At 39.5% G+C, this 27,819-nt stretch overlaps 1 protein-coding gene across 1 annotated transcript in view; it reads left to right on the plus strand.

Annotated features, from left to right (window-relative positions):
* Window positions 1–27,819, plus strand: part of Stk3 (serine/threonine kinase 3) — a 247,264-nt gene that overhangs the window by 12,132 nt on the left and 207,313 nt on the right. Inside the window, exons 2-4 of the mRNA XM_059246972.1 lie at window positions 18,796–18,876; window positions 22,968–23,096; window positions 26,605–26,719. Coding sequence (XP_059102955.1) covers window positions 18,796–18,876; window positions 22,968–23,096; window positions 26,605–26,719 — 325 coding nt within the window. The remainder of the gene's footprint in view (window positions 1–18,795; window positions 18,877–22,967; window positions 23,097–26,604; window positions 26,720–27,819) is intronic.

Below are 27,819 nucleotides of genomic sequence, written 5' to 3' on the forward strand. Positions count from 1 at the left end.
AGGAGACATTTATCCCTGAGGGTCTTTGATGCTGTGACAAAACACTCAGGGCTCATTTAGTGCATTTCCTTTTCCAGATTTGGAGTTAGCCATTTTTCCAAGAAGCTCTAGTTTCTTTTTGGTGAGAAATGGTATATTAAAACCCTAATTCTGGCACTAATTTTAGGTAAGAGAAACCATTAAGTCTTTCAAACTCTGGTGGTACATTTTGTCAAAATATGATGGCACTAACAATTTTGAGCTTGTGGTAGTTTGAATAGGAATGGCCCTCATGGGCTCATGCATTTGAATGCTTGGTCATTACGGAGTGGCACTATTAGGAGATGTGTCCTTGTTGGAGTAGGTGTGGTCTTTTTGGAGGAATTGTGTCTCTGGGGGTGATCTTTGGAGTTTCAAAAGCTCAAGTCAGGCCCAGTGGCTCTCCTTGCTGCCTGAGGATCCAGATGTAGAACTCTCAGCTCCTTCTCCAGCACCATGTCTCCTACATACCACTGTGCTTCCCATCATGATGACGATGGACTAAACCTCCAAACTATAAGCCAGCCCCAGCCAAATGTTTTCCTTTATAAGAGTTGCTATGGTTATGGTATCTTTTCACGTAACATCTAAATTACATGTATTTCTAAGTTTGAGTTAGAAGTTGGGTGTGTATGAACTCATGGTATGTTAGAGACTGTAGACTTTGACTTCATGTCCCCTGTTTACTTTGATCTGAACTCCTGGTTCTCATTTTTACCACCTTTAAATGTTTTAGGTAACTACTTGTAAGTAAAAAGGGTGTAGAAAAAGAAAAGACTCTAAACCAGTACTACTGTTGGTAAGGTCAGATTTCAGGCCTTAAGTTTTGAATAGAGTTTTAGCTTGCCTTTTCTTCTGTACATAGAAGTATATCTGTGTACATGGAAAATGTAAAGGACTTTAGAGTGCCTACATTTTCAACAGCCATAAAGTTTGGACTACAGAGACTGAAGACATAGTATTGGTTTGAACAAAATCTGTAGTTCATGTGTTTTCCAAGAAATTAAAAAAAAGATTCCAAGGAATGGAATCCCTTAGAGAAGTGACCCTGTGTGCTGTTGCTGTGCAGTTGGGTAGCACTGGGGGTCAAGCAGAGCAATGCCTGTTTGTGCAGACTGCAGAAAACAACCCCTGTCTACTCTTGATGCCTGTGCATGCAATGAGTCAGAAATGGGACCCTTTGAATGATGCAGATGCTTACTGTTGTCTGAGTGTGAACTTGGCTGGATGTGAAGGTTCTGTTAGAGGGTTGATCTTGGGTGTTATTTCAGTAATATATGAGTAATTAACATTGGAGGTTTGGGGGAATAAATGAGGAGCAGTATGTATGAGTAGACCCAGGTTTGAAGTGTAAGGAGTGTCTTTGGTGCAGATTATGTGCTCCCTCGCTGTGGTAGATCCACAGGAACATCATGGTGGCTGTGGTAAGTTTCATATAGAAGCAGCCACCCCCCTCTTTTTTTGAGTCAATATTTCTGTAGCCAAGGCTGGCCTTGAACTTGCTGTGTAATGAGAATGACCCTCTGTTGGATTTACAGGGTGCATTTTCAAGTCTGTTTTGTCTGTATTTTCTGGACTTAAAGATTTTGAAAAATTAGTAATCAAGAAAGTGACTGCAGTAAAATGCTTCAGGACAGGGAATATCCAGCTTCATGTAAGTTCCTTACAAGAAATTAAAAAGGAATAATGTCACTTTCTAGTTGATGGTAAGTAAAAATCATTCTCAGAAAACAAAAACCAGAGTTTGGGGAGGAAAGGATAGAGTAGAGTCAAATCTTTTCCCTTCTAGCTCCTTGTCAGAAACTATAATTTTATAGAAATTTTGGGCAAAGAGCCCAATCTGAGAGGAAATAGATAGAGCTGACAACAACACTTTTATTTAATTAAAATTTTCTTCTGTCATATCTGTTTTCTTAGGTGGTTTAGGAATGTTGTAGTGGTAATAATTAACTTAGTCCCCAGAGTTTAATACATTTTCTAAAGATAAATGCATTATGAGACTATGAGATTGCATCTGTTCTATCATTGGCACAACGACAAGCATGGTGCTTAAGAGCATCAGAGTCAGGTAGGTCTCAGTTCTAATAACCACAGCTCTTCTGTAGTGCCAGGCCAGTTATTTTACTTTCCTGTCTTAGTATATTTGTACAATGGTGGCTATAATAGTACCTTTTTGGGGGCTACAGGGCAATTAAAGTGTAAGTTGTAAAGTGTATGTCTCTGAAGATAATTTCCAAAACGTTTAGAATGTGGTTCTAGTATTACCAGTATCTTTAGGGTATTCATTACCCTCCGAGGGCTTACAAGGACAATTTTCACTTGGGTACATAGAAGTCCAGAGATAAACATTTACTGAAGATTTATAAGTTGTTTAGCTTCTGAAAAGCAAAAATGAGCAGAAAAAGATGACCCCTGGATTTTATTAGTTTGAGGAAAAATGTACTTCCTGTAGTTGACATAGAAAAGATGTTTGATGTTGTAGATTCAAAGTCATATTTATCACTCTGTGTAGCCTAGAGAATGTTTATTGTTAAGGCCTAGCTTTGAGAATATTTTGATTTTTAAAGCAATGGTAGAGAACACACCCAGGTTCTCAGAAGTGTTGTGCTGTAATGCCTGAACAGCATGTAACTGCAGCCTCAAGCTTGGAGATACGCATTTGGCTATTGTTCAACAGTGTCAAGCTGCAGAACTGAAGGAAAATGTACCCTTGACTAGGGAGCTGGAAGTGGCTGGATAGGAAGTCCTCCTCTATATATGTCTTCAAAAGCTGTAACTAAGACAAACAACCCAAGTAAAAAAACAAACAGAAAGATCTCTGTAGTTGGAGGTTTCTCTGGTCCCATCCAGCCCCACGGTTCTGTGTTTCTTCTGTCCTGCCAGGCCCCACAGTCCTGCACCCGCTTATAAAATAATCACTCAGAGGCTTAATATTAATTGTAAATTATACGGCCTATGGGTCAGGCTTCTTGCTAGCTGGCTCTTATAACTTAACTCAACCCATAACTATTAATCTGTGTATCACCACGTGTTCCGTGGCTTTACCTGCATCCCATTACATGTTGCTCCTTGGATGGCAGTTTGGCATCTCCTCCCACTCTCCTCTCTCCACTCACTATCTCTCTTGGATTTTCCCTCATGGCTCCATCCTGCCCTGCCATAGGCTAATGCAGCTTTACTTACTAACCAGTGGGAACAGCATGTATTCACAGTGTACAGAAAGACATCCCACAGCAGATCTCAAATAAACAAGATTTCAGTTTAGAGCACTAGACAAACAAGAACAGACAAATCCCAAATTAGCAGACAGAAATACATCATAAATAACAAAGTAGAAATGAGTGGAATAGAAATAGAAACTAAATACAAAAGATCAGTGAAGAGCTGAATCTTTAAAAAGACAAAATTGGCAAACTCTCATCAAACTAAGAGAAAAAGAAAAGTCAAGTAAGATGAGAAAGACGGGACATTTCCACTGACAGCACAGGAGTGCAAGGAGGTCATGGAAACCATACACAGCAACCGCACAGACACTGTCCTGAAGTTCAGTCTCCAAGAAATGGGAAACCTGACCTGATCAGCAGGTAATAAGATCAGTAATAAAAAGACCTCAGTATCACAAAATCCAGACCTCACAATTTCTCTGCTGTGTTCTGCTAACTTTGCCACTTCCCCTTAAGTTGCATCTAAAAGAATCAAGAGCAAAGGACTTGAAAAGACACTTCTCTAAAGATGCACTAATGGCCTGTGCCCTCCATGACAAGATGTCCGGCACCAGGAATCATCAGGAAATGGAACACAGAACCATTAAAGACTGATAAATCCTTTTAGGTTGGCTGCTTTTAAAAACCAATGGTTGGAGAGATAGCTCAGTGGTTACGAGCACTTGCTACTCTTTTTTCTTTTTCTTTTGTCCCTATATCTTTAATTGCAAATATTTGTTGCAAAGAGTTTGGTTTGAGGCCTCTGGTTTCTGCTACACCATCAATACTGGGCCCTCACTGGGGATCTTCTTGGATTTTCTGTTGTTGCTCTGTGTCATGGAGATCCTGAAGGTTTGGATCTGCAGGATGTGCCCCTTCATGTGCTCCAGCAGATCACAGATGGGGTGGATCAACTCATAACCCTGGTTCTGGGCCTGGGTAGTTGCAGGGTTGGTGAGCCCACCTGCCCTCCCTCATCCTCATCACCAGAGTGAGCTCTCTGCATTGCCCTGGCTAGTTCACCCTGTGCAGTGCTGAGCAAGGGCTAGACCAGTTCCCTACTTTCATGTCCTCGGAGTTGGCTCATCCCACACTTGTACAATCAGGGCTAGCTCTACTGTGTTGCCCAGGAGAAGTATAGGGGCTGCTCTCAGGACCAGCTCCTCCACCTGCCTCAGATGGCGAGGGAGGGGGCGTCTCTCCCTCTTGCATGCTGCCATATGGCAGATGAGAGACGGTGCCAGATTTCCCAAGCTCGTGTTTTTGGCTGGTTCACTCCCCCCACCCCAACAGGGTCAACTCTTCTGTGCTGCCCAGATGAGGTGCAGGGCCTGCTTTTCTCAGTGCTGCAGCTGGTAAAGGGGAGGGTCTATTGCCTGGCCTGTCGGAGGGAAGGGCAGGACTTGCTACTCTTTGGTTTTTAGCACCCAGATGGCAGCTTATGACTACCTATAAGTCGAGCTCCAGGGGATCTAACGCCCTCTTGGCCTCTGAGGGCATCAGGCCTACATGTGGTACCTATACATAATGCAGGTGAAACACTCACACATAAATTAAAAAACAAATGAACCGTGGTGGTTTGAATAGGAATGGCCCCCATAGACTCATATGTTTGAATGCTTGGCCTGTAGGGAATGGCACTATTAGGAAGTATGGACTTGTTGGAGTAGGTGTGGCCTTGTTGGAGGAAGCATGTTACTGTGGGGGTGGGCTTTGAGGTCTCCTATGCTCAAGCTTATCGGGGGACTCTGGGGGTCCAGCCCCTCGATAGTCCCCTCCCAGGGTCTGGGAAGAATCTACAACCAGCTGATAATTAATCTTTGATGAAAAGAAATGAATCTGTATACATGAAACTCCTTAGGCCATATACTTCATTATTCTGTGTGAGTCCTCTCTCTACAAGCTTCTATTCTGCTCTCATGCTTAGCTTTTTTCTTGCCTGATTTCTCTCTACCTTTATCTACTGTTCCCTCTAAGTGCTATCTTAATTCTCTTCACTTAATTCTGCCTCATCTAGGTCCTTTTTAGCTCATTCTTACCCAACTAGTACTTCCCCATCTTCCATCTCGTCCACATGTTCTCTTTGGACAAAATTCTCCTTGTCCCTCTCCATTCTCTGTCTCTCCGTCCTCTTAAGTCTCTCCGGAGTCCAGTTATAAACCCAAGCCATAGCAGTCCCCTGGTCGAGCAAGGTCACCAGGCTTGAATTCTTGTGTGGTCATAAAGGCAGGTAAGAGTTTCCTCAGCCAGTGATTGTCAGGCTTCCAGGGTCAAACGGAGGGGTGATAAGAATCACACAGGGGCAGTAATTGTTAATTATCATTTGCAACCCAATAGGGAAGTGATTCATGAATTAACTAAAGGCTAAATTTGGGTAATATCTAAGAAGAGGGATCTTATGTGCTCAACTATAATCTTAAATGTGATTGGTAGAAAATGTTAAAAATCTATAAGTTGCTAGGTCAATGGGAGAAAATAAAACTGCCTTCTTTTTTCCTGTGGCTATCTGTTCAAGCTATCTGCCGTTTTTTCTGCAGGGTGGGGGAAGGTGTGTTCAATCTCTAGGCAACCTGTGTACAGCTAGATGCCTCTGGTGATAGTGGAAGGGAGATCTGGAACTAGAGGTAAGATTTGGGAAAGGAGGAAGTTAAGCTTAATTGGCACATCCGCCAGTCCTTCTCAAAAGGTAGTCTGGACACTTAATTCTGTTCTTAGAGAGTACAGAGGTATCTCTGATGAGGTACTTTCCTCCGTCTGGGGATGGGCCTGGCCAGATGCTGCCAATGATGATAATTACAGGGAGGCTTGAACTGGGGTTCTGGCTGTGCACAGCTGTCAGCGCACAAGGTTATCTAAATATTCCTTTAGTAGAGGGGAAATGGTGCCCAATGAATGATGGAAAAGCTACAATAGCACACAAGAAACTCATAGTAGGAAACAGCTGATAATCAAAAGCCAAATGTCACCAAGGCTCCTTGAGCCTCAGCTTGACCTCTGGAAGGCCCTTGACTCCTTCCAGGTATTGGCGTTGTCACCATCAGCTGAAACCCACTTTGTGTATTTCTGCGGCTGGCAGCACAAGCTTTCCCGGTGTGGCACACAGTCTCCTGCTGCTGCCTGCAGATCGAGATAAAGAACTCAGCTCCGCTCCAGCACCATGTCAGCCTGCACACTGCCATGTTTCCCACCATGATAATGGACTAAACCTCTGAACTGTAAGCCAACCCCAGTTAAATGTTTTTCTTTGTCAGAGTTGCTATGGTCATGGTGTCTCTTAATAACAATAAAAACCCTAAGACACAAACCAAACAAAAACAAACAAAAAATTCAAGAAAAAAGCAAACAAACAAACAAACAAAAAAACCTCCAAAAAACCAAACCCAAAACCAAAACCCAAGACCAAACTCAGAAAATAGAGTGCCTGAAAGTCTTTCTAACACTGTGATACTTGTACACTGCTAATGGGAATGTGTTGTTGATAAACTACGAGAGTTTCTCAAAGCAAATTAACCCAGAGCTATAATATTTTCTAGGTTTGTATTTGAGTGAAATCATGCACTATTTATTATTTTCATGCTTGGCCTTTTCAGTTACTAATGGTGTCCAGTTTCATCCTTGTTTTTACAAATGACGGAATTTCATGCTTTTCAAAGGCTGAATGAATGGCATTGTCTTTAGGTGCACATCACTTTTCTTTATCTGTTCATCAATTAATGGATACTGTTTATTGATAATGGAGCATAGTGCTATAAAAATGAAATACAGAATACTGATTTTGTTTCCCTGGTGTATACACTCAGTAGTGGGGTTGCTAGATCATGTTTGCCAAGACCCGTTGTTGCTCTATTCTCTATTTTCACTAGTTTTATACACAGATGGCAACGATGGAAGTGGTAGTGGTTCATGATTTGGGTGCTTTGCCAGAATACTTTTTGGTTTTTAAATTGAGATCATTTTTACCTGTTACCTTTTAGAAATTAAAATAAAAGTAAAATCCTAGCTGTGTCTGATAGAACACTGAAAGATAGATAAATTGCCCCCAACACATTACTCCAGGAAAATTAGAGCATTCTAAATGTAACTTTATTGTATTTGTGTAAGTATAAAATCGCAGAATACTCTGCCGTACATAAATTCAGTTTAGTGACCGTGTAGTCTATTCAAAGTAGAGATAAACTGGTTGGATTGATGATAGGCTCTCTTGTGATACACAGGATGTCCACCTTAGAAATGTGTCTCACACTTCGTGCCTGGATTAATAAAAATGATTGTCTGCATTGTATTTAATAGTTTGTTGTTGGATTTTCTTTTGCTCTAACTCCATGTTGGAACGCCAAAATATTCTTGGTTGTTTTTGCTCTTTTTGAGGGTCCACCACCCAGCTCCCAAATAAATCACATGCAGAGGCTTATAAATGTCCAGCCTTAGTTTGGCTTGTTTCTAGCCAGCTTTTCTTAAATTATCTCATTTACCTTTGCCTCTGGGCTTTTTCCTTTTCTTACTTCTGTATATCTTATTTCACTCTTACTCTGGATGGCTGTGTGGCAGGGTGGCTGACCCTAGCATCCTCCTCTCCTTGTTTTCTTGCTCTTTCTTCTCCTCCTAGATTTCTCCTTCTTTTTACTCTCTCTGCCTGCCAGCCCCACCTATCATTCCTTTCTCCTGCCTTGCTATTGGCTGTTCAGCTCTTTATTAGACCATCAGGTGTTTTAGACAGGCACAGTAACACAGCTTCACAGAGTTAAATGCAACATAAAAGAATGCAACACATCTTTGCATCATTAAACAAATGTTCCACAGCATAAACAAATGTAACACATTTTAAAATAATATTCTACAAGTTTCCTAACACCTACAGTCTTACCATTGAAGCACTGCTTCGAGTTCAAGGCCATCCTGGTATACACAGCAAGTTCCAGGCCACCCAAAGGCCTGGAGTGAGATCCTGTTTTAAAAAAGAAACCTAGTCAAAACAAAGTGTATTTTAAAAGCATGAAAAAGCAGAAAGAGGATTCGTCCCCATTGCCAAAACCTGTTACCCAGGATCCTAAAACATTCATGTGCTGCAGATATTTGAGTTCCTGCTGAGTCTCAGCAGGAACTCAGGTGTGGCTTTGATGTGGAGTGTAGCAGTGAACAGAGCGGTCTCCAGTGATGTGTAGGCATCGCTGCCTGGGGTTTGCGTGTGGAAATGTCCTGCATGGGCTCATGTGCTTGGACTTTTTTAGCTCCTGGCTGGAAACTGTTTGGAAGGTTGTAAAACTTTAGGAAATAGATTTACTGGAAGGAATGGGTTGCTGAGAGGGGCTGGAGGTTTAAGAAGCCCATCCCTTCTCTTCCCTGATTTCTAACAGCCATGCAGTGTGACCAGCCTGCTTTCTGCTCTTGCTGCCCTTCCTGCACTGTGGTGGGTTCATCAGCTTAAACTGTAAGCCAGAATAAACTTTTTAAAAATAATCTTTGTCAGGTATTTTGTCAAACTAATAAGGGTGACTGATGCAGCCCCTCCCAGCAGAGATTGTCACAATCCAGATACATCCACATTAAAAAAAGAAAAGTCATTTAGTTCTGTACACCTTATATTGTAACATTCACCCATGTCTCCTTGAAGTGTATTGTGAATTTGCTTCATGTAAGTGTTTTTCATTTTACTTTCTTTAGGTCAGTGTTTTCTATAACGTGATTTTAGTGTCGTATTAGTGAACAGGAATTTCATAATTAACAAATATTCTATATCAAGATACTTCATTTACTTCTAGATTTGTTGCAAATACATTATTGTATTTCTTGTTATTTCTAAGAATACACTATTAATTCTTGCCATTTTCACTAAAAACCTTTCTATCTATGAAAATGAAAACTTTCAATGTGGGTTTTTACATACAGAGAGTGACCCTATTTATACCTATCCCTCAGTTTCAACAATCTATTCCTGGTCAGTCCTGTGTATAATGTATTCTCCTATGCATATTTTATAATTCATTGTTTTGAAGTAGTCTGAGGGTTCATAATCTTTACTATTTCAGTATGTGGTAAGAATGTTGAACAGTTTATCACCACTATTATGTGGCATATTTCAGTGTAAACTAATCTTGAAATTATAAAACATGAAGAATTTGGAGAAAATGGACTGTTTTATGCAGAATTCTCCCATCTCCCATACAATACTTAGGAAACTTTATATTGAGCTCTAAGAGAAAATCATAACAGAAATTCATACGTTTAGCAGAAGTTACAAAAATGAGATTGTACAAAGTTATGATTTGATAGAATGTTGAGGTGGCATTTAAAAGTTGAATTGTTTGAGAATTTGGATGTCATAGAAGAGAATAACTGCAGTGTTTCATAGTATGGGTGAAGGCTGCCTCTAAGGTTTGACTCAGTGTGCTGCTGGTGCTGGTGTAGAGGATGTGTTCTTCCCTACCTGAAGAGATAGTGAAATGACAGGTATCTTTGTTTGTGTTGCTGTATGATAAAGGAGTGTAGACTTCATTATTTATAAACAACAATTTATTTTTTCACAGTTGCAAAGGCAGGAAAATCAAAAGTTGAGATTCTGTTGTTCAGTAAGGTCTCTTGTTGGTTTCCAAAATGGTATCCTGTTGCTACATTCTCTGAAGAGGAGGGATGCTGTCTTCATAGGGCAAAAGTGGAAAGCTATGTGCTCTGTGAAACCTTTTCTGGGTCTCAATTCCACTCATGAGGGGAGGGGCTCTTAGGACATAATTACCTACTATAGGTGTCACCTTACTTCTGCCTGCCACACTTCCTATCCCCATGCTCGGGATTGATCCTAGGAGCTTGTGTGCCAGGAAAGCTTTTTACCACTGAATGATGCCCTTGGTTCTCTTTACTTTAGCTTTGAGAGAGGGTCTCACTAATTTGCCTGGGCTCTTCTTGAACTCTTTCTTCAGTCCAGACTGCCTTTGAACTTGTGCCTCCTCTATCTCAGCCTCCCAGTAGATGAAATTGTAGCCTTTGTCACTAGGCCCAGCAGGCACCGTCACTTACTAAGTTTTGTTGGCTATTTGTTTTCAACATGTCTGTTTATTGTTGAGAAGCCACACTCAGACTACAGCAGTGAGAAAACCAGATTGTATTAGCCACTTAATTGTAGCGAGTCTTTCTCTGTACCTCCAGCTCCCAAATAATGACATGGACACTTATTATTAATTGTAAAAGCCTGGCCTTAACTTCTGCTTGTCCCACTAGCTCTTATAACTTAAATTAACCCATTTATTTTACACCATGTTCTGTCACGTGGCTCATTACCTCATCTCTCCACACTGCTCCTGCCACTTCCTCCAAGTCTGACTGGTGACCCTGCCTTTCTTCTTCTTTTTTTGTGTTTTTCGAGACAGGGTTTCTCCATGTAGTTTTGGTGCCTGTCCTGTATCTCACTCTGTAGACCAGGCTGGCCTTGAACTCACAGAGATCCGCCTGGCTCTGCTTCCTGAGTGCTTTTTAGATAAACAACTTAAGCTTTTATGTCTCTCAGCCATATACATTTTATACCTTTTTCATGAGTTTTGTTTTGTTTTGTTTTGTTTTGAATTTGGTAACAGAGAAAAATGTGGCTATAACTGTCTCATCTTCAACTCCATCAGAGACCTATGTAATATTACCTGAGTAAATGGGAAGTGCAGAGCAAACAACTTCCAAAACTAGAGACATGACCGAAACAGCTGGCTGTCTGGCCAGTCAACCAAGTTTCCTTTGTAATGTTAGAGCATCCATCTTTGGCCTACAGGCCTAATATCTGACAGACTTTTCTATGGAGCAGGAAATTTTGAAGGACTGTCTTACCTTGTCCTGGCAAAGTTTGGCAGTCTCCTTCTTTTGTGTCCTGCCTGTCCAGTTTGGACAGCATACTGTCAGCAATCAAGGTAATGGCAGTTTATTGCCCTAATGGCTTCAATGTCCATCATGCTTTTTTGAAGTAAATTGGTGCTGCCAGGAGCACTTGTGTCTCACTGTCATGAAAAGCCTTATGCTATTAAAACATTTTAAATGCCATATTCTGTAGGTCTTTGAAGTGTTTGAAGACCATTTATCTATTTAAAATATATCTGTTTGACCTTGAAATCATACCTAACAAAGCTATAAGTTTGATTGTTATAGATGACTACTAACTTGTTTTTTTTTTTTATTATCGTAGATAGCTTTCCACGACTAAAACTTTACATTCCATTTTTAAATGAGCTGCATAGGTACAATACCTTAAAGAAGGATAGAAACATATATATAGTATGACAAAAATATCCTTAAATTTATATCAATATGCAATAAACCATACCAATGTAAAATATTTAAGACTAGTGGTTGTTTAAAAGTAGACTCAACAATCCACCTTTTTATCCCATCATTTCTATACTATATCCCCCATTTTTCCTTTCAGAAAGAGATCCCTGAATCTAATTTCCTTTATTTAGTTTTATTCCTGACCATGACCAATAACAACTTGTAACCAACCTCCTCAAATGATGACAAATATCCATAACCCAACAAATGACCAAAACTACCCACTCCACCTCTTGGGAATGTAGGTACTGTGTTCTCTAGACTTCATCCTGTTGTCTGGGGGTGATGAAATCTGTAGCGGACCCTGAAAAAAATTGGGATAATGGTCATTTCTTGGGAGAGCTAGCTGTATCATTTGTTGTCCAATCTCTATGTAATCGGAAAATGCAGGGCTTATCTGAAGTTCTGGCTGGAGAAGTCTGTGAGGCTAGACCATCTCAGGTAGCAGCTTGAAGATGTTCTGGATGCAGAATTTTGAGAAAACTGCAGCAGAGGCATTCTGAGAGGCTGGATCACCTAGGCTACTTGTTTTTATTGATGTCTGGTCCTTTTTTTTTTTCTGAAAACACAAACTTTTAAAGGTCACATATATATATTTGCATTAACACAAGTTTGGAATGTGCAGTGTGCACAAATCAGTTAAAGGTGATTTTTTTGTTTTATGTTTAATCAGGTAAAAGGCATCTGTTAACTTTATAAGTTTATTTGGACTGTACAACCAAACCTCTTTTCATGCCATATGAAAGGATGGCATGTAATAATACGTCATGAAGACACTGTAGCCAACAAGATTTACCATGTCTCATCCAGTCTCAGAGCTGTTCCCATGTCAAGGGAATCAGCATATACACCACCTGTCCTGTAGTCTTTCTAGACTTTTCCCCTTACATCTGTAGCCAGAATCCTCAGGATGTCTCTCTTGGTAAATTTGATCTCTTTTAACTTTGAAGTAATTCATAGCTTTACATTTCCTATGGAAACAAAAGCACAACCTCTTCCTCAACTAAACTCATTGTCAGACTTCCATTTTGAAGCCAAAATATCCCTAAAGTATCTAGACTGGTTTAATTCAGCAGTCCCTTCCACAATCCAGAGTCTCTCAGCAGCTGTCATTCTCTGTTCATTAGCATTCAAAAAATTCAAAGTCAACAGAGCACCATACAGGATCCATATACTTTGTGTATTTCTCATCTTTATGTAGCCCTTTTAAAAAATACTGTTTCACTCTCTCCTTAAAGACTTTATTATTTTTAAGCTTTTTATTTTTTTCTATGAATGTGTATACCCATTTTCTTTTCAGCATCTAAGCACATTTTTAAACATATTGTACCTTTTTAGAGGTTTTATGTGTCTGGACCTGGCTTTACTAAGTATCTGCTGTGTTCTCTGACTGTATGAGACAAATCTTGAACTGCCATGTCAGCCACCACAAGGCTCAGCTTAGTGCATGGCTCTGGCACAGGTGCTGGTGGCTGGTTCCAACCCACAGGCAGCAGCCCATAGCTGTGCCTCTGTGTGCCACTGAGCACCAGCCTGCCTGAGAGACTGCAGGGCTAGGAAGCCACATCTGGCTCCTTGTTTAGAACTTTTCTTCGCTTTCTCAGGCCCTGTTTCGATATTTAAGCCTCCACATTGGATGCCATATATAGCAAGTCTTTGTACTGCCAGCTCCCAAATGACGACACAGAGACTTATTATTAATTATGAAAACTTGGCCTCAGCTTAGGCTTGTCCCACCAGCTCTTATAACTTAAATTCACTCATTTACTTTAATCTACATTCCGTTGCATGGCTTGTTATCTCATCTCTCCTTACTGTTCATGTTGCTTTCTCCATATCTGGCTGGTGGTCCTGCCTTTCTTCTTCCCTGAGTCCTCTCTGTCCTGAGAAGTCCCACCTAATGTCTTCCTGCCTAGCTGTTGGCCATTCAGCTCTTTATTAAACCAGTCATAGTGACACATCTTCACACAGTGTAAAGGAATATTCTGCAACGCTTAATTTTTTTTTTTTTAAAATAATTCTAGACTATGCTTGCCTTAGGCATATAGGCCTACTTCTCAAGTTTTATTAGGGAGATTCATCATAGGTAACTTGTTCTCTGTAGCTTTTTCTAGTATGTGGAAGACTTCCCACTTAAACCCAAGAGTATATTTTTTGAACCTATGATTAAAACTTTTATATTTGAGATTATGAGGTGTTAAAACCTACCAGTGTCATAGACAGATGTAGGCAGAGTTTTTCTATGTACCTCCAGTCACTTCCTAAATAATCACTCAGAGACTTAATATTAATTATAAATGCTTGGCTGATAGATCAGGCTTATTACTAACTAGTTCTTAAAACTTAAATTAACCCATTTCTATTAATCTCCATTCTGCCACATTGCATTACCTCTCTTTCTTCTTGCACCTCCTGTTTCTTCTCTCTGTCTCCCTGGCGACTGCTCCTACTCTGCCCTTCTTCCCAGTGTCCTTAGTCTGGTTTTCCCACCTAACCTTATTCTGTCCAGCTATTGGCCTGTTAGCTTCTTTATTAAACCAATCACAGTGACATATATTCACACAGTGTAAAGGAATATTCCACAGACAGATAAAACTATGCTTATTATATTGCATTTGTCATCTCAGTAAAGTAGGAATGCATGGTTTGTGTGCCTGTGCATGTGCATGAGTGTGTACGTGTGTGCGTGCGTGCGTGTGTGCGTGCATGCGTGTGTGTGTGATTGTGTGTGTGTGCGCGCGTGCGAGAGAGAGAGAGAGAGAGAGAGAGAGAGAGAGAGAGAGAGAGAGAGAGAGAGAGAGAGAACTTGGACTGGTTTGGGTGATGCTGAGATGATGGAACACGGCCTCTGCATCTCCAGCCCTAGAGAAACTTCTCAACATGGGAGCTTTTTTTTTTTTTTTTTTTTTTTCAGCTATAGAGGGTTGAAAGCAGGCAATGTAAAAATTATTTTAAATTAAGTCTTAAACGGAAAGATCGGTTTTCATTTAAGTCACCAGAAAGAGGAAATAATAACAAATGGCAGAAAACATGAATTGTTTAACAAAATAAATCATGTGTTTTCATTTGACAAATACCTCAGAGACACTGTCTTTGCTTAAGTTAAATTAGTAACATTTTAGTTCTATATGTTGAGAAAATAAGGTGTGTGGACTTAGAGAAAATACTGTGTTTACTGTATTCATCTGAATGACCTATGACCTGTTTTGTTGAAAGTGAGCCAGATTATGGGCCTGTTTTGAAAGAAACTTTTCAACTCCCAAGGAATCACAGAGTGGATAGATTACTTTTTGGCTTAATACTAAAGGGATTTGTTAATATAACAATGCTGTCTTCACAGCGTCATGTAGATGGTTCGTCTGGAGTTACTCTTCTTGATTAGGCATGAGGGACATGAAGCACTTTTGGTTTCCAGTGCACAATTGTCAATCTTTTTGAAAGTTTAAGGGCCAACTTCTCTTTCTAACAGGACGGGATATTGCTTTTCTGATTCGTAACATCTATCAATTTAATTTTCCTCTCCGTTTACTAGCCTTTTTATTTCTGTCCCTGCCTAGTCTAACGCTTTCTCATTCTTCCTTCAGTGTCTGTGGTCCCTCATCCCATTGCTTCTCAGTGGCAGCTGCCTGGTCAGTTCCACGCTGGACTAATTCTCTAGTTTGCTTCCGTGGCCACCTTCAGGCTTCTGAGCAGCTGCGAGGAATGTGCACACCTGCAGAGTATTGTTTACATTTGTGGTCTCCTATTGCTGTCCAAGTCATGCAGTTACTTCTCTAAAACATTGTCTACCCTGCTTGCTTCAAGCAGTCATACATCCCTAGATGTCAGATTGGGAAAATTTAGGGTGGCATAAATGTCAAATTTAGCTTCTAGAGTCACCCCAGATGATTCACTTTTTGACTTCTTAAAGCAAATATCTGAGAACCTCCTCAACTTCTGCCACCAGTGTAGCACCATACCGAGGACCCAGCCACCCCAGTTTCTTACGGTGTTTGCCTTTGCTGTTTTGACGACTGGTTTTACTTGGTTTAGAACTTTAGGTTGTTTTTGTTTCCTTGGCATTTTAAGGTTACTCTAGTACTTTGGCTTGCTTAGTGTCCAATGAGGTGCTCACACTCAATCTTATGTTTGTTGTTTTAAAATCACCTAAAAATTAGAATATAGAATAATGGCTCTAATGCTTCTGCTTTCATACATATGTACAAGTATGATCTATACCTTTTATATATACATGTATATGCACATAAACTAATATTTCCATATGAGAGGATCGCTGCAGGTATCCTCAGGTGATGGAGTTCACTTATGGTACAGAGTGGAGCCACTGTCCACACTGTACCATTCACTGCCTTGGCTTCTTGCAGTCTGAACTACTCAGTGTGCCCATGTCTGGCCTTTCTCCTCTCCATGACCATCTTACTGGACAGTCAGAGATTGTGGTACTATGCACTCAGGCTCCCTGATTTTGGTTGTTCTTCATTTCAGACCCTCAGAGTAGCTGGGTCCCAAACAGTTAGACCCCTCTCAAGATGGAACCTGTCTGATAACCCCTTGAAGTATGAGGATAAAGAGATGGAGTTCTTCTGTGGTGAGCAGTTATGCAGGAGTCGCTGTTGTTCCACATCTTCCAACTCAGCTAAAGCTGTAAGAACTGTTGTCCCTGCCTAGGACTGCCGGTCTCCTCACAGGACATCATGGCTTACAATGTAGATAGTTTCTACTTTCCTTACGCTGCAGGGAAACTGGGACTGGAGCTGCTGGGGCTTGAGGTAGGGCAAGATAAGGAGAGAGAAAAACAAACCCTAAGACAGAACAAAACATAATCGAATTGCCGGGCACTGGTAAGGAAGAGAAAACACAGCACTAAACATATGACATTTACATACAGCAGATATTTGCTTCCATAAGGGCACAGCCTTTCTGTTTTTGTATTCTGTGTAGCTCGTTCCTCACCCTATGTTTTCAGTATTCTTGAGTCTGTCTTGTTATTTATTCCCAGTCTTCTCCTTCATTTAGTTACTGTGGAGGCAGCTCAACCTCTTCTCTCCTTGTTTTTGTTATTTTATTATCATTATTAAATGAAAAACTTTGTGCTTTTTATTCTTTGACAGTTTCACACATGTATATAATGAATTTTAGTTCTTTTCTCCCCTATTACCCCGCCACATCACCTTCCTCTCACTGAAGCCCTTCTTTTTACCACCAAGTATCCCTTCTACTATATGTTTGTCCATCTGTTCGTCTCACTAAATAGGGTTGTCTTCATGAACATGATGGTTAGGTTGATTCCTGGAGCACGGACAGCTTATCATGATATGGCTATCCCCTGAGAGAAAGTGATATTCCTCTCCCAGCCGCTGTCAACTATCAATAGACTATCAGGGCAGGAAGGTCCCTTATGAGCCCTTTTCTCTTTCACAATGAACTGTTGATGGCCTGATCGTGTACAGGTAACCATAGCTACAGTGAATTCATCAGTGCATCAGCCTTGTCAGGTCCAGAAGGCACTATACTGTTTCATAGCACTCTTCCTCAGCCTTTGGCTCTGTGTTTTCCATGTCTGTCTTCTGAGAGATTCCCTGAGCCTTAGATTGTGTGTGTGTGTGTGTGTGTGTGTGTGACACACACACAGTCCCATTTAGGGTAGAACATTCTACAGTCCCATATTTTCTGAACTTGACTATTGTACTGGCTGGTTTTGTGTGTCAACTTGACACAAGCCAAAGTCATCCTCAGTTGAGGACATGCCTGGATGACATCCAGCTCTAAGGCATTTTCTTACTTAGTGATCAATGGGGGAGGGCCCAGTCCATGGTGGGTGGTACCATCCCTGGGCTGCTGGTCCTGGGTTCTATAAGAAAGCAGGCTGAGCAAGCCATGGGAAGCAAGCCAGTAAGCAGCACTCCTCCGTGGCCTCTGCATCAGCTCTTGCTTCTGGGATCCTGCCCTGTTTTGAGTTGCTGTCCTGACTTCCTTCAGTGATGCACAGCTATGCTGAAGTGTAAGCCTAATAAACCCTTTCTTTCCAACTTGCTCTTTGGTCATGGTGTTTTATCGAGCAATAGAAACCCAAACTAAGACAACTATTGTCTTTATATTAACCGCTGTCCGCTGCAAAGAGAAGTTCTCTGATGAAGGCTAAGAGCTGCAGTAATCTATGGACTTAAAGATATTTAGAAGACAATTTGATACCATGTTCATTTAACAAAACAGTAGTAGGCAGAGTTCTATATTATTATTCTTATGTAAGTACAGTGATAAGGAGATTGTCTGTCTCTCTGTGTATATGCATATATTTGGATAACAAAAATATATCATAGTATAATAACAATTTTAGTCATATAGTGATCTTATGCTAGTCATATTAGAATTGATTATATTTATATTTACAGTAATAGATACATGCCTATAAGGGCAATATGCTGCATAATAATGTTTTGGTTAATGATGAATTATGCATGATGACACTGGCCTCATAAGATTATAATGGAGCTGAAAATTTTCTGTCATTTAGTGATAGTATAGCCACTGTGATCTTTGAATACAACACATAATGTTTATGGTGGTACCGGTATGAACAAGCCAGTGTGCTACAATCCTATAAAAGTATAACACATGCTTTTGTGTACAGTATATACTACTTGGCCATGATAATAAGTGACTATGCTGTTCATTTATGTATTAACTGCACTGTAGTTCTAATAGTTATTTATGAGTATATTCCTACTCATAAAAATGTTTAGTACAAAATTGTAAGCCATGTATGTCTTCTACCATTTTTTCTGATTACCTAATTTTCCTGTCTTGTATGGACATAGTAGTAGAAATTGGTATATACTACCCATGTAATAGGCTATACCTTCTTGGTTTGTTGAAATACATGCCACAATGTTCTTATGATGAAATTGCCTAAAATACTTATTGGAATCTATCTCCTTTATTAAGTGATTCATGACTATATATTGTTGGGTGAAGGCAATAGAGTACTCAAGAGCCTGCATGAAGTAGAGTATGTATGAAATGCTATCTTGTATGCTTGAATGAGGGAAAATGTATTCATGTTTGAAGACAGCCTCACAAAAACTAATAGAAGAGGTTTGTATTAGGGTGTGTTGCCTAGCCACAAGAGGAACATCACTTGGAAGGAGACTGTTTGCTTCATACCTTTCATATTAGTTTTTGAAACATCTGATTATATTGCATATTATATTTTTTTGTAAAAGATTTTAAGGAAAGACTTTTCTTTGTTTTCTTTCTTTTTAAATTTTATCAGTAAGCTAAAAAAGCTGAGTGAAGACAGTTTGACTAAGCAACCTGAGGAGGTTTTCGATGTATTGGAGAAGCTTGGAGAAGGGTGAGTACAAAAAATATGAACATATCTATTAGATATGACAGCTTTGTCTAGTCTTTCAACTAGAGTGTGCTTGCTGGAGTTGAATACTAATAATACCAATTAAATTTGGCAATTAATGTCAAATTTAAAGATCAGATTACGATAGCTATGGTAATACTGTCCCCCCCCCCCCCCCCCGGGGCCAGGGTTTCTCTGTGTAGCTTTGCACCTTTCTTGGATCTTGCTTTGGAGACCAGGCTGGCCTCGAACTCACAGAGATCCGCCTGCTTCTGCCTCCCGAGTGCTGGGATTAAAGGCGTGCGCCACCACCCCCAGGCGGTAATACTGTCTTTTAGAGAAGTAATCTCTCTCTAATCTCTCTCTCTCACTCTCTCTCTGTGAAGCAAGAAATATGCTGTAAAGTGATTTGTAAGAGGTTTGTTTATCTTAGGCTGCATTCTCATTAATAAACTACAATTTTGGCTTTATTAGGCTAGTGGCTATAGGTTTGTTTTAGCACCTTATTTTATTTGGGAAAAGGCCAGTAGAAACTGTGAATTGAATATCTGGAGGAAATCAGTATGTATAGACAGAGAATTGTTAACAGTGTCAAATTAATAGTAGAGGAATGTGTATCATTTGATCATAGAGAAAGGTAGATAGTAAGTGTAAAATAATTAAATTTATAAGAACATAACATACAACATTGCAAATATAAGCTGGAAGGAATGAAATGAACTGTATTGCTCACTATATGTGAGTTGTCACACTGAAGATGAACTCTTTGGGGAAAATTGAAGTAAGCTAACCATGCTGCTTACATAAGACCCATATAAAACAGAACATTGAGGGTTCAAAAATCATTATCAGAAAGAATTAAACCTGTGAATAAAACTAAAAAGAAAATAGAAGGGGCAGTGTTTATATTAGGTCAATTAAAGTCAGACTGAAAAGAAGTATATTATGTAAGGATAGGAAAGAAAAATTGTATCAAAACATTTTTGTCACATAGTATGATAACTAAATTTATGATGGGCAAGTTATTTGCAGTATCAGTGGACTCTAATGAAAAATGGATATGTGTCTTTATATGTCTTTTAGAATTGGACAGATATAAAACATAGAAAGGGATTAAATGTTATTAGCAGACTTGATTATGTATATATTTATGTAAAGCATCTATTTGTATTTATGTATGCTTAGACTCGCATGTATATACTTTGCAGTCTTCCTTTTTTGGTTTATCTTCAAAGACAGAAACTTGGCAAATTCTAAGATAGATTTTTTTTTCAAATTTTTGTTTCCAATATATCCCAACTGCAGTTTCCACTCCCTCCACTCTTCCCAGTATTACCCTACCCCCCCCATCCCCTCCTCCTCCGTTCCCCTTCAGAGACAAGCAGGCCTCCCAGGGACATCAGCTGAACATGGCACAACAAGATACTATAAGACCAGGCCCAAACCCTCACATCAGGGCTGGACGAGGCAAACCAGTAGGAGGAAAAGGGTCCTAAGAGCAGGCGAAAGAGTCAGAGACACCCCCACTCCCACTGTCAGGAGTCCCACAAGAATACTAAGCCAACAACCATAACATGTATGCAGAGGACCTAGTGCAGACCCATGCAGGCTCCCTGATAGCCACTTCAGTCTCTGAGTCCCTGTGAGCCCTATCTAAGATAGATTTTTACAAATACATTTTCTGATATAGTTGGCTAACTTAGACATAGTTACAAAATGATATATCTCAGTAAATATAAATTGGGAAACATAATCTGAGGTAATCTAAAGATTGAAGGAAGTATTACAGATTATTTAGAGAGCAATGAAAAGAAATGAAGAATGTTCCGGAACCCGTTAAGTGAAAAATTTTAGTTTCAGATTTTTTATTATTAATGAAGGTAAAAAATAATAGTGCTTACTTAAACAACTTAATATATATATTTATATATATACACACACCCAAAATATATATGTGTCTCTGTGTGTGTGTGTATGTGTGTGTGTGTAACAGAGTTTCACTATGTAGTCCTGGCTATCCTGGAATTCACGCTGTAGACCAGGCTGGTTTCGAAACTCACAGAGATCTGCCTGCCTCTGCATCCTGAGTGCACTACCACTGCCCATCCAAATTTTCATATTCTAAAAAGAACTAAAATAATAAAAATACAACAAAAACAAGGAGGGAAAACTGACTAAAACTGAAATTAATGAAGTAAACAAAAATTTAGAATAATAAATTCATATGAAAACTTTGGAATGTAATAATTTATTTAAATAGCTTCTGTTATTGACTAATAAAAATCAAGACAGAGATATAGCATGGACAGGGCCCTGGGTTCAGTTCCCAGCACCCTCTGCTCTACCTACACACAGGGAGGGAGGGAATGAGAGAATGCAAGAACAGGAGAGCGAAAGTCTACAAGATTCAAACTAAGACAAGGGTGTAAGTCCTGGTCAGGAGGAAGTTTGAGAGTTGGGGTGCTGCTTTGTGACAGTTTGAAAATCCAGAAGCTAAGGATTTCTTAGCAGATACAAATTCTGTGAATTGATCTCATAAAGAAGTTAAAACTGAGATTACTTACCACAGAGAAGACAGACAGATAATTTAATATTGATGAAGTAAAATAGAAGGCTTTCTTAGTTGCTTTTCTAGTTGTTGATAAAAATCTTATAAAAGCAACTTGTGGAAAGAAAGGGTTACTTTGCCATCATTGGAGGATACAGCCTGTGGCCCCACACTCTCTAGTCAGCTCCACGCCATGCATGCATACATGCAGCTTTGCTTGGTAGATGTCCTGAGGTCTCTCCCGCAGGTTAGGCTTCACTTCATAGCTTCACACAGCGATCTTTCAGGGCCCCCGTGCATGGGTTCCTATACCCTGCCACGTATTACCTAGCCTCAGCTGCCCTCTAAAAACCCAGAGTAAGTCTCCACGACCCCTCAATCTTGGATCTTCCTGCATTCAGACTTTGTGACTGTTTAGGCACAGTCTTAACTGGAAACCACTCAGGAGGGAGATTCTGGGAAACAGAGCTCTCAATTTCTGTTATAGATCTGAGATCTCCTTGGAGAGGAGGGATGGTGTTGCTAATTCATCTTAATAATGTAGCATTGAATCCTACCCTAGCTTTTGAGGAGAGGAAAAGCAGCCTTTTCCCCAGTGACTGTCACCAAAGTGAATGAAGTCACTTCCGAGAGCCTGTGCTGCAGGACGTAGTGTTGATTTGTCTGGTTAAGTGTCTTCTTGACTGCTTGTGACACTGCTGCTTACTTTAAAAGTGTCAATTTGGGAGTGCTTATTGTGCACTGGTTTTAAACCTTGATTGGAGTTCATATTAAATTATAGATGCCTTCCTTCCTCATTGTGTCTGCTCTGTAAAGTACATGAATATTTACTTGACAGACTTTCAAGAGTTGGAGTAGACATGAAGTCCTGTGTCTCCTTCTATGTGAATACCTACGAGCATGTGGCCTTTCTCTTGAAGAGACAATACTGAAAGAAGCATTTTGAGGGGACTTTGACTGAGGATTCTCTGCTTTAGTGTTAAGAGGTTCACAGTAGCTGAGTGTTGTGGTGCACATCCGTAATCCCACTCTTGGGAATTTAAGATCATTCTTGGCTATATAGTATGCTTAAGGCCAACCTGGGTCACATGAGACCCTGTCTCAAAAGAGTCAAATATGGGGAAAAAAAAAAGGTTCACAGTGAAAGCATCCTGGGACTTTTGCTTGATTCAGCTTTTTCTCTTAACCCGAGACTTGGACTGTTTTTAACTTAATTTTCGTGCTTGTAATTTCTGTTTCTGTCTCCTTAAGCTGCATTTGAGTTGACAAACCGTAAGTTAGTCTACTTGCCTCCTTCCCTCTCTTCCACCTCTCGCTCCCTTCCTCCATAAGAAAACAGCAACTCATTCTGTTTTTACATGATAAATTTTAAGTTTGTAATTTGAGCAGTAAAGCTGCTTCATTAACTTATTATTCCTTTATTTTTGTTATTGATCATTTACATGATGATTTAAGCTTGAAAATGCAATATGCAAAAATATGTGTAAAAGTCACAGTAGTCTTTAATACAATGATATGAAAAAAATGTCTTGGCTTTCTTTTCTAGGTCTTATGGAAGTGTTTTTAAAGCCATACATAAGGAATCTGGTCAAGTTGTTGCAATTAAGCAAGTACCTGTTGAGTCAGATCTTCAGGAAATAATTAAAGAAATTTCCATAATGCAGCAATGTGACAGGTATGAAAATATTTTATTTCCTTGTGTTCATTATGATTACTTTCATTTGTTACATAATAAAATATATATTTTTTTTGTTACCTATGTAAGTTGTTCATGACTTCACATTAGAAGCAAGATCAATACTAAATAACTCGAGGACAATGTTGTCGAATTGTCCTTTGTTTGGACTTACAACTCTTTGCTAATAAACAGAGATGATATAAAGGAATACAAGGAGGGAATAACCAGCCTTCCTTTCCCGTTTTTGATGTGAAAGTGGCTCATTTTAATTCTGCATTACATGTTCTGTTCTTCTTTTTCCACTCAGGGTTTCCTATATAGCCTCAGGCTGGCCTTGAACTCCCCTAGACTGGCCTCAAATTTGGGATCCTTCTGCTTCATCCTTCTGAGTTATGGAATGATAGACATGTTCTGCCATATCTGGCATGTAATTGTTTTTGTAAATCTGACTCATTCAACAAGCACTTATGAATATTTTCCTATTGGACAAGTACTGTGTCAGGATCTAGGAATACTAAGGAAGCTAAGATTTTGTTTTCCTTCCTGAAGTGCTAAGGTCTAGTTGGGAGGATAAAAACATGAACAAAGAGCTCCACCTGAGTATAGTTAGAGTGCTGACTGTGGGTCCTTGCAGTGGTAGTGAGAACAAGCAGGCAGGGTGCCTTACTCAGCCATGGTGGTTGGAAGTCCAGAATGCTGAGGACGAGTTCATTTGGTGGAGAAATGGAGAGATAAAAGAGTTAAGTATTATATAGAAAGGTGAAAATACAGTATCTGTATTTGATACAGAGCAATTCAGACGTTTTTTTTACCTTTAGATAATGAAGAGCCATCGGAGTTTTGTTAGTTTTTGTGTTTTGTTTGTTTTCTTTTCTCCTAAGTCAGCAGAACAGTGTGATGAACCTATTTTTATTTGTTTTAAAGGGAGGTAACTGTGTCAGCTGAGCAACTGTGTAGAACATTGATTATAGTGGGGGAGATGGGGAAGAACCTATAACCTGGCAAAGCACTTAGTCAGAGGAAGGAGAAGCAGTGGGGTAAGACGTTGCATTTCAGTCTAGTAGCCACCTATTAAAACAGCCAGAATAGCTAAAGCTCAGCCAGCCTTTAAGCACCAGCCGTTCTGTGTCGTTTTTACTTGAAGACTTTGTACAGTTCTAAGGCTCTACTGAAAAGTCTTCTCTGACAGTCTTAAGCCTCCTTAATGATGTCTTAAGAAAATGTCTTTGTGAATGAAAACATGAAATAGAAGGAGGACAGGACTACTCCTGAAGCATGGAGAAGGTTTTCATTGTAGATGTAAGGGAGAAAGCTGGCAGAGGGAAGAGTCCATGCTGAGCATGGCCGGCTGACTTAATCGGACCATGAGAGGAGGGGGAGGGAGAGCAAGAGAGGAGCCACCCAAAAGAGATGCATCCCTGGTCAAGAGGCCGAGAGAGCAGAGCAGCCCAAATGGCAGTTATATAGGGATCGGGCTGCGGGAGGGGAAGTGGAAGCCCCGCTCCTGGGAGGGATGGGTTTAGGGTGGGGAGGTGGCTGAGAAGTGCTGGGAGGAGCCACAGGTACTGAGGGATGCTGGGAGAACTGGGAGGAGCCACGGGTACTGAGACTTGTCCTGGGTTTGAGGCCTAACAGTCTCTGCTCTGTGAGTGTTAGTGCGGTACCTGCAGAGGCCAGAAAATGTTGTTCACAGGTTGCATGCTGGGAACTAAACTCAGGTTCTCTGTAAGAGCAGTGCACGTTCCCATGCAAGATCTTTCTTTTGTCCTTTTATAAAATTTATGTTTATTTGTTGTTTGTGTTATGATTGTGGGTGGGTTTTCCATGTGCACATGTAAAGGTCAGAGGAGAACCTGCAAGAGTTGGGGGTTAGTGCAGGCCATCAGTCTTGGAGGTAAAAACCTTTACCTGCTGAGTCACCTCGTTGGCCCTGTAGTACTTGTCTTATCTGATTCTTATCTTTTGTTTGTTGACAGCTAGTAAAGTAGCTACCTTTGACAGTAGCCTTTACTAGATGCACTCTGTAAGCAAACTGTCCTCCAAACAAACTGCATTTTTCTAGGTGTTTTACCCATGCGTGTTTATTTTTAAAGCATCTTCTCTTTGCCACCCATAATTAAAACTTTTTTTTCTTTTTAGATTTATTTATTTTATTTTACATGTATGGGTGTTTTTGCAGAATATCTCTTAACTATATTCGTGCTTGGTGCCTGTGGAGGCCAGAAGAAGGTGTCAGATCCCATAAAGCTGAAGTCACAGATGGTTGTAAAGCTACCATGTGGGTGTTGGGTATTAAACTTGGGTCCTCTGGAAGAGCAGCCAATTTTCTTAACCACTGAGCCATCGCTCCAGCCCCTGTAATAATTTTTAAAATAATTTTGCTTAGATTAAATCCTTTCTACTACATTCTCTCGGATTGTCCTCCTTTGAGCTTGATTTACATAGAAGTGTGTGCAACACAGTCTCTGCTGTTTTGTAGTTTTAATCCTTCTGTGTTTTCTGTGATTTTGAAAACTCTGTCTTTTAGATAAGTGTAGGCAGAAGTTTCTGTCCTGGAAGCCGCTCCGAAGTAACCACACAGAGGCTTAATATTAATTATAAGTGCTCAGCCAATAGCTCAGGCTTGTTATCAGCTAACTCTTACATTTACGTGGTTTGGTACCTTTTCTCAGTATAGCATGTCCATTTTGCTTCTCTGCACTACTTGATACTCCTCTGACTCCACCCTTCTTCCCAGCATTCTGTTTGACTCTCCCCCAACCTTATCCTGTTCAGCTGTTGGCGAATCACCTTCTTTAATAAACCAGTCATAGCAGCATATATTAACACAGTGTAAAGGAATATTTCACAGATAGGATATTTTATATACCAGTGTATGTAGCATATCTTTAACAATCAATAATTGTAATAGAGTTCATTGTTTGCTTCTAAGTTTTTCTGTGAATGACTTGGGTGTAAACACAGCTTATTCATCTCTGTAAGATTTAAACTGTCAGTTCAGAAATACTCTAAATTGTTAATGATATTGATTGAATATATGCTGTTTGTGTAAGTAATTTTTTCTCAAGAACGGTACAAACAACAACATGAAAGAAAAATATGCCATTAACTTTGTTGAAATATACATAATTTTGAAGCTGAGCATTAATAGTGAGTGAAAAATCCTTTAGAACCATTATATTTAAAATGTTTTTGTTAAAGGAAACTAACTCCATTTGTTTCTAATATTAAGTAGTAAATGCTTTGCCAAAATGAAGCATTATTTTTGTTGGGAATCACTCAAAACACTTGGGCCTCCTCTGGCTTGTAATCTTGTTAAATTTTCATCCATGAAGTAAAACCTAATTATACACAGTTGCTGGGCTCTAGCTACAGACAATTCAATGTAAATAGAAGTTAACTCATTAAATTTATTTATTAAAACATGAAATGTTGAGAATACTTTATATTAGGATTAAGAAAAAAACTTTCTTTGCAAATGAACCATAACTGTCTTTCTCTTCAGTCCCTACGTGGTGAAGTATTATGGCAGTTACTTCAAGAACACAGACCTGTGGATTGTCATGGAGTACTGTGGGGCTGGCTCTGTCTCAGACATCATTAGGTTACGGAACAAGACAGTAAGTATTCAAAACTGTTTCCTTAATCTCTTTTAAAGGTGCCACTTTAGAATCTGACTAGTATTTCGTTACAAAGAAAACGTTAGTGGAAAAAAAGAAGGTTGAGAATTGGCATGCATCTTTCTAAGGCAGATTGAGTCACCTGGTGACCTCTCAGGTACTGGGGAACTGCCAGTCCTTTGAGAGTCAGAATATGCGTAGTAATCTAAGTTCAGTAAATGATGCTGGAATTCTATTTAAACTTCATAACATTCATTACATTTTCTCATCTTATTTTTTCTGTATTATCATTTTTTAGCTGGTAAATAGATGAAGTTACATTTCTGAATTTTTGAAAATACTTGAAATTTTTTTGTTTTTCAAATGTCCAACAGGTGTGTGGAAATGAAAGTGCTGGATTTCACACACACACACACACACACACACACACACACACACACACACAAAGAATGAAGTGAATTTACTGAAGTGTACTACTTAATAAAACCTAACATCTAAGGCTCAGTGATCTTTTAATGTGGGTGGCTAAGAATTAAAAATGAAATGATTTGTTATTCTGTAGAACAGTACTTTAGTTTCTATATGAAGTTACTATATGCTGTCAAACATGTCTTGGTAAAATAAATTCAGAAAAAGTACATAACTACTTGAATCAATTTGTGGTTAACCAGAGTCATTTTAAAGTTCTGATTGGTGAAATACTGGGACGTTTATTCTAATTTTTTTCTGTGGAGAAAATAAATAGGATTTCTTTAGAGGAAGTGAAACAGAAGTTTAAATAATCCTTGTTTTGACAGAGGATTAAATCATCTGTGACATTTTAATTAAGTATCTTAGAATTTCTATTGTTCTTAACTAGCATTTATGTAAATCATATGATTTTTGAGTGGCAGAATAATTGAAATAATTATACCCTAGTTAGAAGAGTGTTAGAAAGTCATTTCAGGGCTAACCTCACTGCATTTGGTTTTTAAAATGATCAAATAAGAGATGGAGTAGAAGCATGTGAAATAGAAAAATTTAAACATCTATTTTCATGGTTTTAAAGTATTAATGTTGCTATTTTGAGTACAGAGTAGGTAGTTGATTCAAGACGTTTC

Source organism: Peromyscus eremicus, chromosome 20, assembly GCF_949786415.1.
Source record: "Peromyscus eremicus chromosome 20, PerEre_H2_v1, whole genome shotgun sequence".
Taxonomy (NCBI): domain Eukaryota; kingdom Metazoa; phylum Chordata; class Mammalia; order Rodentia; family Cricetidae; genus Peromyscus; species Peromyscus eremicus.